Genomic DNA, 14,310 nt, shown 5'->3' on the forward strand with positions numbered 1-14,310 from the left:
TCCCCAGGTGATGCTGAAGATGTTAGTGCTAGGACCACACTGTGAGAAGCACTGCTTGGAGAAATTCTTAGAGAAGGATGATATTTGACCACAAAGTAGACCGAGGATAAGTAAAGTACATGGGGCTATGAGGGTGAGGAACGGTTATGTATTGAGAATCTTTATGCAGGAATTGCAGCGAGAGAACACTTTCTTACGTGCGCAGTTTGCACAGAAGACAGAAGCCCTGAGCAAAGAAAAGATGGAGCTTGAAAAGAAACTGTCTGCTTCAGAAGTTGAAATCCAGCTCATCAGAGAATCACTCAAAGTGGCGTTGCAGAAGCACTCAGAGGAGGGGAAGAAACAGGAAGAAAGGGTGAGCTAAGGAGTTGGTAGCTTTCTGATTCACAAAGGAGTTGGCAGTCAGCCTTCTCCTGCCGAACCCTAAGCTGTTTCTGGCCCCCATTCTTGGAACTAGGCGGAACCAATTGGGTGAGATCCTACATTGACTTTTCGTGCAGGACTGGTCTGCTAGAAATGGCACCCCTCCTTTTGCTTCATCTCCACAAAACTGCCACAGATAGAACATCCCTCACTGCCCCAGGTTGTGATGGGCTTCCAACTGACGTGGGTAGAAAACCAGCCTGTGCAGTCATACCGGATGGTACTGTTGTAAGATGTTTAAACATCTGTGGTAAATTTACATCATTCAGCCTGGTTTTTCCTTATTCTACCTAAAAATTAGAAAAGAATTCCGTGTATGCAGCCAGTTTGGGAATTTTTACATTTTTACCTTAGAATTGCCTTAGGGTAAGATTGGTCATCATAGAAGGAGCTGATTTAAAATCTTTTGCTTCTCTTTCACAGCTTGCTCTAATGCAGATGTTCTTGGGGAACCAGTTAGTAATGTTTAGTTCTGGACCACTTGCATCAAAATCAACCAGAGCCGTGCTTCTTAAACTTTAATGTGCTTAAGAATCACTGGGTCATCTTGTTTAAAATTCAGATCTAAGGGCACCTGGCTGGCTCAGTCGGTGGAGTGTGTGACTCTTGATCTCAGGGTTGTGAGTTTGAGCCCCACGTTTGGTGTAGAGATTACTTAAAATCTTTTCTTTTTTTCTTAAGTAAAATAAAACACAGATCCAGATTTAATACTTCTGGGGTGGGGTGTGCCTGAAATCCTGCATTTTTAACAAGCTCCCAGCTGATGTCGGTGGTACTAGTATAGCAAGGACTTAGAGGCTTGTTTAAAAAGAAACTTCTAGTCAGAATACATGTATCTAAGTTAGATAATCAAACACCAGTATGTTTATAATAAAACTTAGTAGCTCTGTACCCAACCCCACTCCACAGAGATTTCTATCTTTAACCCTTTTTCTCCTGACATATACCTTTGTATTTCTGAGTAGTAGTATTGAGGTTTTTGCCGTTTTTGTTTCATGGGTGCAGTATCTTCTGTCTCTGATGATACTGATTTTATCTTTTGAGATGTCTACATCTACTTATAGTGTTGTTTCTTTTTTTTTTTTTTTTCAGAACGTTTTGTTTTGTTTCAGTGTCTTTCATGTCAGAGGCTTGGTGATCCTTGAATGAATGGGCACTCGTGTTTAAGAATGAAGTATTTAAAAGCTGGATAGAAGCTCTGGGTTTATGGTAATTTCCTGGTGGACTGCATTATAGGATAGTCAGATTTAGACTGCCTTCTCACTTGGGAGCCCTCAAATATTAGTTATCTGAATGTCTTATCTCACTCTCTCCAGAAGAAGAATCAATCTTCAGCCTGCTGCTTAGTTGGGAGGCTGAGGACAAGAATGCTTTTGGCCTTCAGGACCTCAATATTGAGAAACAGATTAGGCTTAGAGTCCCACAGTTCTGTACATAGATTTTTACTTATACTTAGTTTGAACCCAGTGCTGCACTCTCTCTACTGTGACTGATATCCCTGAGTTTGGAATCTCCCTCATCTGATTTCTCCAGAGAATAAATTTCCTCCAGTCTCCTATTGGGGAAATCTAGGGTAAAAATGGTATCCAGCTAACCTGTATATAGACTTTCAGTGAGTGCCCTATTTTCAGATCTGTGGCTGATACCTGCCTCACACGTACCTGGTACTTTGAGTACAGAGGTACTTGTGCGGTGTGAAGGGCACATTGTTTTCCAAGTTGTCTGTAACTCCCACTACAGGTTATAACTCTTCTCTAAGTAATTTATCTCCTGTCTACTTTCATCTTCTGTAAACACCTTGAAATCTCTCATACGCTTTTATCTCCTCCTCTATTAACTTTTTTTTTTTAAAGATTTTATTTTATTTATTTGACAGAGACACAGCGAGAGAGGGAACACAAGCAGGGGGAGTGGGAGAGGGAGAAGCAGGCTTCCCACTGAGCAGAGAGCCCCATGCGGGGCTCGATCCCAGGACCCTGGGATCATGACCTGAGCCAAAGGCAGACGCTTAACGACTGAGCCACCCAGGCGCCCCTCTATTAACTTTTTAAAAATTAGTACTTTATTTTCTTTCTGTCATTTTAGAAATGCTTTGGAAGGGAGAGGAAATAAACGTCTGTGGGTAATCCACCATTTTTTTAATTCAAAGATTTCCCCAACAAGAGACTGGAGATTTATTCTCTGGAGAAATCAGATGAGGGAGATTCCAGACTCAAGAGATATCAGCAGTTTCAGTAAGCTTCTCAGCTGAGTCTGAGGCACATTAAAATGTGAGAATCACTGGTTTAGAACTTGAAAGTGTACAGGTTATACCAGGAATAAAGCCTTTGGCTGATTTTCAGGTATCCACTCTTAAGTACTTTCTTGTCTTTGGATTAAATTAGGTCTGTTTCCTTTTGACATCAGTAGATCTGCCTTTTTCTCTGCTTTCTCTTGCTTCCTTCAGCATCCTTTTTTCATAAGCCAAAGAAAAAACCATAATGGTGAAGAAAGCCTCCATTCAGCAAATCTTGGTTGGTGCCCACACTGTGCCAAGCACGATGTTTGGCACATCATATTGGGGCTACGATAATGAGTAAAATGGACACAGCTCCTTCTCTCAAGAAGTTTAGAGTCTCATTAACCCTTCCAGATGATTGCTTAACTTTAAATCACGTGTGGTGTTTAGGGAAGAATGCATTGTCTCACCGGGATAGACCAGACCACTATGAATAACAAAGACACTACCATTATTTGGGAAATTCTAAGAGTTTAGAAGTTTTCTCCCAGACCAGGAACCCAGGACAAAAACCAGACAAATTCTTTTTAACAGGCATACCTTGTTTTATTGTGCTTCACTTTATTGTGTTTCTCAGATACTGCCATTTTTTACAGATTGAAGGTTTTTGGCAACCCTACCTAGAACAAGTCTGTTGGTGGCGTTTTTCCAACAGCATTTGCTCACTTCATATCTCTGTCATAGTTTGGTGATTTTTGCAATATTTCAAACTTTCTGATTATTATTATTATGTTTGTTATAGTGATCTGTGATCAGTGATTAAGACTTACTGAAAGCTCGGGCGCCTGGGTGGCTCAGTTGGTTAAGTGACTGCCTTTGGCTCAGGTCATGATCCTGGAGTCCCGGGATCGAGTCCCACATCGGGCTGGCTCCCTGCTCGGCAGGGAGTCTGCTTCTCCCTCTGACCCTCTTCCCTCTCGTGCTCTCTATCTCTCATTCTCTCTCTCTCAAATAAATAAATAAAATCTTAAAAAAAGAAAAACTTATTGAAAGCTCAGATGATGATTAGTATGTTTTAGCAATAAAGTTTTTTTTTTCCAGATTTATTTTTTAGAGAGAGTCAGGGAGGGGAGAAGGAGAGAGCATCTTAAGCAGACTCCATGTTGAGTGTGGAGCCCAATTCGGGGCTCGATCTCATGGCCCTGAGATCATAACCTGAGCCCAAACTAAGAGTTGGATACTTAACCCAGCTGTGCCACCCAGGCACCCCAGCAATAAAATATTTTTTTAATTAAGACATGTACATTGTTGGGTGGCTCAGTCAGTTAAGTGCTTGCCTTCAGCTTGGGTCATGATCCCAGGCTCCTGGGATTGAGTCCTGCGTTGGGCTCCTTTCTCTGTGGGGAGCCTACTTCTCCCTCTGCCTGCTCTGCCTGCCACTCCCCCTGCTTGTGCGCTCTCTCTCTGACAAATAAATAAAAGCTTAAAAAAAAAAAAAGACATGTACATTGTTTTTTAGCTATAATGCTATCACACACTTTATAGACTACAGTATAGTATAAACATAACTTTTACCTGCACTGGGACACCAAAAAATTCATTTGACCTGCTTTATTGTGATACTTGCTTTATTGCAGTAGTCTGGAACCAAACCTGCAGTGTCACCCAGGTATGCCTGTATATAGAAGTGCTACCAGTTTTTAAAAATTGCCCAAGGAGCCCTTCTTCCCTACCCTTGTTTGGAAAATTCAGGTGTGTTAACTCTGCAGTTTATGCCCTAATCTTAAATGGCAAAATTTGATCACCCTCCTGCCTTCATTGCAGTAGAACAACATTTACAGCCCTAAGGGCAGAGACAATGGTCACTTCAGAAAAAATGTGATGTTCAAGGTCCTAGAGGAGTCAGTGGAGACAGATTCTTGACACTTCTTTCCCTAGGTAAAGGGTCGTGATAAGCATATCAATAATTTGAAAAAGAAATGTCAGAAGGAATCAGAACAGAACCGGGAGAAGCAGCAGCGTATTGAGACCTTGGAGCGCTACTTGGCTGACCTGCCCACCCTGGAAGACCATCAGAAGCAGAGCCAGCAGGTAGCAGCAATGTCTGGGCGTACCTGGGGCAAGCAGAGAGTAACCAAGCAGGGGCATTTTCTCAGCCTCTGCTGTAAGCGGTTACACTCTGGTTTCCCGAAAGGAAAAACCCAAAGGAGTCATGTCCAGACTCAAATCTTTCAACTTTGCAACTGGACTGCAAAGTTTTTGAGATACTCAGTCTTCCTTGGCTTGTTGACCTAAGCATGGGATCCTGTCTCTCAGCTTAAGGATTCTGAGTTGAAGAGTACAGAGCTGCAGGAGAGAGTGACTGAGCTGGAGAGTTTGCTGGAGGAGACCCAGGCAGCCTGCAGAGAGAAGGAAGTTCAACTGGAAAGCCTGAGACAGAAAGGAGCAGAATTCTCCACTAGACATAGGTAAATACCCCAGTGTGATTGAGGAAAGGCGTAGAGAGCTAAGTGTGCCCCATTCACTACCTGTGTGTCTTTGGGCAAATCACTTTACTTTTCTGAGCATCATTTCTTTGGGATGTGAGTAATAGGAAAGCTGCTTATGGGTAAGGAATAGGCCTTTGAGATGGAGAGTGGATGGTGTAGTGGTGCAGTGGGGGCTTGTTATTTTATCCTTTGGACGGTCCAACTCAGTGCCTGGCATGATAATACTGGATAATAATCCCTGAGTATGTATGTGTTGAATGAAGGGAGCCACTTTATAAACTGGGAAATTAGTTATCTGTATATTTGCAAAAGCATATCTTGGTGTTAAGGACTGGGGAGGAAGGGGGTTATCTACATTTTGAACCTTGTAAGCTCAAGGCTACCAGGAACGTCTATTTCTCTTCAGCCCTAGGGATTGTTCTCGGTGGTCACAACAGGTTCTAAGAACAAAGCAGGATGCCATAGTGTACTCTCAGAGTGTCTTGAGAGCCTCTTCCATATTAATTGCAGTTTCTGAAAATGTGATGGCTGTGTTTCAACAGCCTCTTGAACCAAATCCAGTTTCTAATGGGTTGGATTGGATTTCTCATCCCATATTCAACCACAGTGACCCTGTTGTTTATCTCAGCAGATGAACCATGATGAAAGTGATTGTGGGGATCCATTGGAGGAGACCAGTAGTTGGAGTCAGAAGAGAGATTGGGGTCAAAGTTGACTCTGCCCCAGACTTTGTGTGCCAAGAAAAAAGCTTTTTTTTGTATTTTCCAAAATTTCTGCAGTATACATGTATGACTTTTCTAATCTAAATACCTGTGATGAATGTTTATTTTTAAATATCAAAACAAATATAAAAGAGCTTTGGGCAGGTAGAAAATTGGTGGCACATTAGATAGATGCTGGCCTCTAGGGAAGGGAACTAACACTAGGCAGCCTGTGTGTGGCACACCCTATGTTTCAACAGACCTAACATTATCCCCAGCTACGGCTTGGAAGCGCCTGAAGTGTCTTACCCCAAAATATACAGTAAATAATAGAACCAGGAGTCAAATCCACATCTGTCTGACTGCAAAATTCTTGAAGAGGCCGCTGTTTTTCAGCCTGCAAGATAAGCAGTGTGTGGAGGAGGCCAGTGGAGAAGATCCAGCCCAACAGGGAGAAGGTCCAAAAGTGGAAATGGAGTCCTGGCAGAAAGAATGTGATTCCCTCCGAAAGGTGACTGAGAGTGTCCAGGCTGTAATAGAGGGCAGGCTGAGAGGAAAGAAAAGATTGTGTACTGAGAAGGAACCATGAATTTCTGGCCCTAGGCTACCTAAGGTCTGTTACCTAGAACCTTCCTCCCTTTTCTGAGAAGTCACCACTGCATAATGTTTGCATTTTAGATATTTATCCTTATGACAGGCACGCAGAGTTAGGGGAGGATATGCTTCTGAACATCCAAACTAGGTGTTCCAAAATGGTGCACTGAAGCTTGGTGCACTTCATTCATGGCTTAGACCCCATACAGACCTCTTACACAGGGTAGAGTTCTAACCAGTGGGGTGGCCCTAATTCAGTAGAGAAGAAAGTCTCCAAACCTGTTGGTGAGACTGATGGCAAGTCAGCAAAACAGAAGACCCAGAAATGGTTCAGAGAATACCTGAGGTCTCAAAGGACAGAAAACTGGGCCTGTTCAGGTTCTCTCCTTAGACAGTGTGACCAAAGCTATAAATAATAGCATCCACCACAGCCCTGGATAGGATAGACTTCATTAAACTGAATTTTTAGTCATGTCATTTACTAAAGAACTAAAATGTAAACTGGTTATGTATAAAGTTTATTCCACTGGCCCACAGTCATCAGGGTGGGTCCCCCCAGTAGTGGTCATAAGTCCACACTACATTCCTGTTTAAACCTCTTTGTCAGTAGAACACAGAAGTGTGCAGGTGGTTAGCTGGGATAGGGGGTCTGGGTTATATTTCTGTAAGCGGAGCTAATTGCTTTCACTGTGGATTGGCTATAGCCAGTGGGTCCAATAGCCAGACCACAGATCCTTGTGCAGCTTCTTGCCCTCTGACCTCACTGTCAGCCTGTGCTTACAGCCTTCCTTGATAACTTTGCCTTTCAGATTGTGGAGAAGCAACAGCAGAAGATGGATCAGCTGCGTTCACAAGTACAGGTGAGCTGGTGTCCTTGTGACATGGTAGGCAGGACTTGATGGAATCTCTAGAATTCAGCCAACTCTATTCTGTGTCATACGATTTGCTCAGTTGTTGGGAGTATAGCAAGAATGAGATGCAATCAATGCTTTTCGCTTACAATCTTACTGGGAAGGAGTTTCAGCACAGTATTGTGAGAGCAATGTCCGTGTTACTTTGGGGGAGCATAGAAGAGTCAGTGAGAGCAGGGGAGGTTAAGGAAGGGTTTCTGGAGATCATGAGCCTGGAAGGAGGAGGAAGAGTTAGCCAGGCAAAGAAGAGCTGGATAGGTTGCTTTTGGAATTCCAGATAGAAGGAATAGCACTGGCAGGAACATGGAGGCATGACAGCAGAGTTTGCACACAGAGCTGCAAGCAGTCTGATGTTGTCGAAGTAAGGTGGTGCATGGAAACTGGGCTAACTCGAACGGAGTTTGCTTTTATTCTGCTAGGGGATGGGAATCTGCTATAAAGATTTATTTTGGAGAGAAAGCACTCACAGGGGGAGGGGCAGAGGGAGAGGGAGAGAGAGAATCTCAAGCAGACCTCGCCACTGAGTGTGGAGCCTGATGTGGGGCTCAATCCCAGGACCCTGAGATCAGTGCCCTGAGCTGAAATCCAGAGCCAGATGCTTAACTGACTGAGCCACCCATGGGAATCTACTATAGAATTTAATTGGGAGTGATGTGGTTAGGTCTGCAACTCAGGCTTGAGTGTGGAAAGAAGAGTGGCATTTGGAGAGAGGCGAGGCTGGAGGCTGGTGGACTACTGCAGAAATCCTGGTGAGAGATGATGAAGGAACCTGGCATAAGGCAGCATAGCAAGGAGGAGACGTGAGGGAACAGATTTAAGTGAATTTTAGGAGGTAAAATTGAGAGGAATCAGTGACTGACAAGATGTAGGGAGTTGAAGAATAAGGAAAAATTAAAGATGACTCCTGGTTTCTATTTTGGGCCAGAGCGTGTGTGTATGTGTGTGTGTGTGGGGGGGGTCCTTAATTGGGTTCTCCAAGAAATCCTAAGCAAAGCAGGTTCACTCAGGTTCTCTTTGGACTCTAAAAGAGTTTTCACACCAAAACAAGTGAAATGCACTCACTCTGAGAACAGCTCAAAGCTGCAGTTCTGCCTTTGCCCTATCATGTGGGTCAGGCTGTGTCTGTCTGGGTCCCCTATTTCAAGTCCTGTAAGGAGAGTCAAGCCTAGTGAGTTGTTTATACCCATTTAAAATCCCAGATTCTTGGTAGAGTTTTTAATGGATCTCAGATACATTTCCTGGAACCCAGAGGTTCCACAGAGGTTGAAAAAGTCCAACATTTAAGTGGTACATTTACCCATGATGAAACTCCTGAGGCAAATTAAAGTATCAGGTGAATTTGCTGGAATTGGGTAGATTCACAATGGTCGCCTAGGGTATTTCATGGTGATGAGATGTTCTCTTTTGGAAGTTACATTTTTTTATTAATACAAAATGGAAAATTCAGAAAATTTTTAAATACTTGATTCAAATAAGTTTCAAATTTGGGGGGAGGGATTGGAATGAATAGAATGAGAGGCAAAAAATAGCAAACATAAAAAGCTCCCCCCTCTTCCTGACCATCCCTACACACACACCCACACACTCTCTCTCTCTTTCTCTCCCTCTCTCCCTCTTTCCCCCTGACCGTGTCTCTACACACACACACACACACACACACACACACACACTTCTTTTCCCCTCCCTCCTAACTAGATGAGGTGCCTGTGGAAGCACTATCCTACCTTTTATCTCTGTCAGAAGCATTTAATATACAGTATCCTCAAGGGCTTTGAGCTCCTCAAAGACAGGTATTGTTTGGTATTGTCCGTATCCTCAGTGTCTGTCACAGTAAGTGCTCAGTAAATACTGAACTCAACTGAGTGGACATTCCCTGCCCTCAAGAAAGTTAATGGAGGGGGGAGTCATGTGCACAGCCAACAAATGTACTCATGAACCGTGACGGAAGTATGAGTAGCAGGGCGAGAGTACGATTAATAGGATCTGATTTGCAGATTGAGGAAGGCTCAGGTGGGCCTTGAAGAATTCCTGGGTGACGGGCAGAGCAGAAGAGTAGCCTGGGCACAGGGGAAGGAGAGTACGCAACAGCATTGGAGCTGGAGCCTTTGGGAATGAGGGCTGTTCAGTCATTTGGTGTGACTGGAGTGGAGGCTGTGTGGAAGATAAAAAGAGATATGGCTAGAAAAGTAGGTAAGGGCCAAACTGGCCTGAAATGCCCTGCTGAGAAGCTGGCCTCTAGTGGGTATGTGGTCAGTGACTTATAGGAGGGTTTCAAAGGGAAGTAGCAGATCAGGGCTGTCCTAAGATAATCTCTTAGCAGTGTGTGGTGGGGTGGGGCTTTATTATGTAGTCCAGGCCAGAGGTGATGCAGTCTGAACCAGATTTGTTACTCATGTGTAATCATACCATTCAGAGCCTAGAGCAAGAAGTGGCTCAGGAAGAAGGAACAAGCCAGGCCCTGAAAGAGGAGGCCCAGCGGAGGGAGACAGCTCTGCAGCAGCTGCGTACAGCCGTGAAGGAGGTGAGCGGCATCAGCTGGGCTTCTCGGTACTGCCTCCACAAACCTGATTGTTCTGTGAACCCTCCCCATCCCTACTGCCACAAGAGCCCTCATGTTTGAGACATCCCTGCTGAGCTTTTTTGGCAGAAGAATGGGAAGGGACATTGCACCATCCTTTATATTAAAGGTCCTAAGCCCATCTTAGAGTGGCCATAATTACCCAGGAATGCTTTTGGGATGTTAGAAGTCAGTCTCTTTCCCTTTGTCTTCCTGTAGCCACAGGTTTGTGGGGCTGGGGAGGAAGGATTCAAGAAGACTTGAGAGCTTGGTGGTCCTCATGTAATAAACAGAGCTGTCAGCAAGGGGTGACCAAGTTCACTGACCTAGGAAGGAGTCTCTCAGAGCTGGGATTGTCACATGGCCCAGTGTAGGTGAAGGGCTGGGACTGGAGAAGCAACTGTATTCCATCTTTAAATCGGAATCGAGGTAGGAAGGGGAGAATGGGTTAAGCTGTTCAGGGAGAGGGAGGGAAGGAGACACAGACATACCTGAGTAGCCGGTCTTTGTAGGAGAAGCCTGACACCACTGAGGTGAAGGTGTGAAAAGACAGGCAGGACACTTTCTAGCACTGTGTTCTCCAGGTTCCTAGTTCTCCAGCCCCCGAACCCAGTGGCCGGCCGCTAGCTGTATTGTGCACTGTCTTTCTTGCCCCCTTTATTCCTCTCACACGCTCTGATCAGGCTGGCTGGTGGCCACTTTCGTCAGGGTGGCAGGGAGAGATTGAAACCAGTGTCTCCTCAGATTTCACAGTTCACGTTAAGCCTTCTCTAATAGCCTGGTTAACAGAGTTGGCCGAGGGACTGGCTTCAGATAGAGTTCCGAGGGGCGGGAGTATCATCTCTGGTTCCTGAACAGAAACCTGCAGGCTGATGACTCAGAGTCTGCTGGGTAGTAGTTTCCTCTCCAGTGCTGGAACCCTACAGGCCCGATCTACCTGTAGGAGAATTTAGGCCCAATATTGACGGGGGGGGGGGGGGGGGGAGTACTAAGCCTGGTGGTAAGGGTGGCGGCGGCGGGGGTGGGGGTTTGATATCACCTATGACTCATATATATCCACACACAGGTACAGATATTCTGCCCTTCCCTGGGCCTGGGTTAATGTGTTTGCCCATCTGTCTGCTCAGCTTTCAGTGCAGAACCAGGACCTGATTGAGAAGAATCTGACACTCCAGGAACACCTGCGCCAGGCCCAACCAGGGTCCCCGTCTTCACCAGACACAGCCCAGCTGGCATTTGAGCTGCACCAGGAGTTGGCCAGTTGCCTTCAAGATCTGCAGGCTGTCTGTAGCATTGTGACCCAGAGGGCCCAGGGCCATGACCCCAATCTCTCCCTGCTCCTGGGCATTCACTGTGAGTTCTCAGGCCGTCTGGGACCCAGGAGAGAGTGGTTCTCATTCTCTTGTCACCCCCACCCAACTTTCCCATCCTTACAGTAATGTGTGAACAAGGCTTTGTAGGCCTGGTCACTGCCCCCCTGGGAGTTTATGTGTTTAGCAAAGTAGACAGTAAATCTGCTTTGGAAACAGGCATCCTTATGGGTACCTGAATGCAGGACGAACAGAAAATGGTCCTGAGGCAGCAAGTTTTCAGCTCAGGTCTTGATCTCACTCAGGGTCATGCATTCAAGCTCTGCATTGGGCTCCATGCTGGGCATGGAGCCTACTTAAACAAACAAAGCAACGTGCCATGTCCCCAGATCATTGGCCTTAAAGAGCTACTTATCCATCCTGCCCCCTCCACATGAAAGCATCTCCTAACTGACTCACTAACATGCTCTCGAAATGCTCTCCTACTCAGCTACACAGCACCCGGGGACTCAGCTGGATTTGCAAAAGCCGGATGTGATCAAGAGGAAACTAGAAGAGGTTCAACAGCTGCGCCGTGACATCGAGGACTTAAGGACCACCATGTCAGACAGATATGCCCAAGATATGGGAGAAAACTGTGTCACACAGTGAGGAATGCCAGGGGTGGCACATGCTCTGTTCCCCCAGGGAAGATCTGCTCTGCTGAGTGCCCAGTCTGGCAGGTCCTGCCCTGACAATCTCTTGCCTCCTGTCTGCTGCTATTCCCAGAGAGAAGGGGTGGAGGGGGTTAAGAACCTGCATCTGGGGCCAAGGGCTGATTAAGGAACTGTGCCTGCCCTGTCCCACACTGGTTTTGCCTTGTTGGATTGCATTTGTCCTGTCATCCTGATTTACCCTTTGAGGGTGAGTTACTAATTAACTTCTGCAGGTTGACTGATAAGTCCTCACAGATTGTTCCAGCCCCAGGCTGATGTCAGAGGTAAACAGGCTGCTCTGTTCCCTTTTCCATCCTCTTGGTTGGATCCACATTCATTCCCACTCCATACCTTGGTCGTGCTGATGCCCAGAGTTCAGTAGAAGGGCCTGGAAAGGCTGAGTACCAGACACGATGGCCATGTGAGAATTCTCAGGCCAATAGGCCAGCCTGCCTGGGATCTGAGCTGGCTTTCTTGGGTATTCTTAGGCCTGGTCCCACTGCTGCTTTCTCAGGGCTCTTGTTCTCACAGACGCCTCAGGGTGATCTGTTTATTAGCAAAGTACCCACTAGAATTGGCCTAAGGATTATATCCAAGCCTCCCTCATCTGTGCTGTCATGCCATTTTACAGGATGCTCCACTCTCCAGCTGCCCTGTCCCTTGGGGCCCTGGCCACATGATTAGCACAGCTCCCTTCTCTTTTGTTCTCAGGCCAGTCCTGAGGTACTTGTAAACTCCTCTTTATGTTTCTGGATTTGGGTAGGATTTTCCCCTAGAATACCACAGGGCAACTGCCAGGCTGCTCACCTCCTCCTCCTGGGGCTAAGGGATGGCATCCAGCCCTGACTGTGCCTCTCTTTTGTTTGGGGGCAGGTCCTTTCCCTTTCTTGCTCTGGGGCTTTTTGAGAGTTCAGAGTACTCAGTATAGTTTGGCTCTAAGGTATAGCTTTCCTTATTTGCTGGGTTTTGTTTGGGGCCTTTGGATCCTATGCTTTCTGGTTTCTCTTGCCTCCTCATTTAGGGAGCATCTCAAACACAATTGTTTGTATCTGGTTGTTGGGCTGGCCCCAGGCCTCCACTAGATCTGGAGCGAGGCCAAGCCAGGGCCTTGTAAGGGTATGCAGGAGCACTGAGCAGTTCAGGAGCCAGCCACTATGAGTTTGTTGGTAAGTTTTGAGCCGTCAGAAAAGTATCCTGAACCTCACTCTTGGGTCTGAATGAGACTCCTTAAGTGTTTTTACAATTTTGTGTCTTATTTATGGAGTGATGTATCCCTTCCATTCAGAACAGCCCCACCCAGCCATCCCCTCAGCCTCTGGGCTCCTTCCTGCCTCCTAAAAGCAGAGCTGCCTGGTTGGTCTCCACCCTGTGTTGGGAGCCCAGCCACCATGCTCACGGGTATTTTTCCTCAAAGTTTATAAGCAGTTATTTATATGAATCCTTGTTATGTCAACTGGTTTGTATTGCCTATTTTGATTACAAAATAAAATATTTAACAAACTCCTCAGTTTTCCATCACCATCAGCACCATCCCTTACTCCACCCTTCATTTTGGCTTGTTGGAGCCAAAGCCTGGGTGTTTAGCCAAGTTCCCCAGATGGCAGCAAGGAGGGACCTTTGGCAGGTCCAGCCTCACGTCTGTATTTCTACCACTTCTGCTCCTCTGTTCTCTGTGGGGACAAGTATCTCTTCCCACACCACTTTCTATTGGGTGAAGCTGCCCTGAGTCATTGAGCAAGTCTCATTGGAAAGAGTTTCAGTAATCTTCTGAGAGGAAGTAGCTGCCTCTAGGTTGCTGTGAGGAAGTGGCTTCTCAGGAGCCAAGCAGGGCCTATTTGCCTTAGGGAGCTGGGGTTCTCTTCCTGGGCTGCAATTCTACCCTGGACCTGGGGAGAACTTGTGAGGGGAGTCATGTCCAACCCCAGACAGCCAGCCACGCCTCCAAATTTGGGCTGGTTGTTAGAGTCCGCTGCCTCTGAACCCCCTAGATTTTTTCTGGGAGCAGGAGCAGCTTTAGAATGCCATCTGGGATTGAGGTTGAGCTAGAGCCACCCTAACACTGTGTGTGGATCTTTAACAAGGGTGGGCCAGGCTCTGCCTCCACCCTTTCTAGAGCTAGCAGCCTCTTACCTTGGTCTGCATCTGGTGCCTTGAGGGTGTGGCCCTGTCTCTGGCCACCGCCCTTCCTTGTCTCAACCTGCCTTAGTGGAGAGGAACTTTTGGGGGCAGGGGCTGTCCCTGCTTTGGTGTGGCAAGGGGTTAGCCAAATGTGAGGGTCACGTGGGGGGCTGTAGAAAGGGGTCCCTTGGAGTGAGGTTCCCTAGCCAGCGAACTGTAGGTTTCAAAACAGCCAAAGCCTTCAAAGCTCAGAGCTGCGCTGCGCTATCGTGGCACGAGGGGTGGGTAGTTGGG

The 14,310-nt window shown here is 46.4% G+C and overlaps 1 protein-coding gene across 4 annotated transcripts in view; it reads left to right on the top strand.

Annotated features, from left to right (window-relative positions):
• CEP85 (centrosomal protein 85) overlaps positions 1 to 13,414 on the top strand; it is a 32,991-nt gene extending 19,577 nt beyond the window's left edge. For 3 of the 4 annotated variants that reach the window (XM_027576812.2, XM_027576833.2, XM_027576821.2), the window contains 8 exons: positions 170 to 355; positions 4,580 to 4,732; positions 4,958 to 5,109; positions 6,228 to 6,342; positions 7,235 to 7,285; positions 9,750 to 9,857; positions 11,021 to 11,246; positions 11,694 to 13,414. In XM_027576812.2, coding sequence (XP_027432613.1) covers positions 170 to 355; positions 4,580 to 4,732; positions 4,958 to 5,109; positions 6,228 to 6,342; positions 7,235 to 7,285; positions 9,750 to 9,857; positions 11,021 to 11,246; positions 11,694 to 11,854 — 1,152 coding nt within the window. In that variant the 3' untranslated portion in view covers positions 11,855 to 13,414. The remainder of the gene's footprint in view (positions 1 to 169; positions 356 to 4,579; positions 4,733 to 4,957; positions 5,110 to 6,227; positions 6,343 to 7,234; positions 7,286 to 9,749; positions 9,858 to 11,020; positions 11,247 to 11,693) is intronic. The other variant, XM_027576844.2, reaches the window with a different exon arrangement.
• Positions 13,415 to 14,310: the final 896 nt, after the last annotated feature.

The sequence above is a fragment of the Zalophus californianus genome, chromosome 4 (assembly GCF_009762305.2).
Source record: "Zalophus californianus isolate mZalCal1 chromosome 4, mZalCal1.pri.v2, whole genome shotgun sequence".
Taxonomy (NCBI): Eukaryota; Metazoa; Chordata; class Mammalia; order Carnivora; family Otariidae; genus Zalophus; species Zalophus californianus.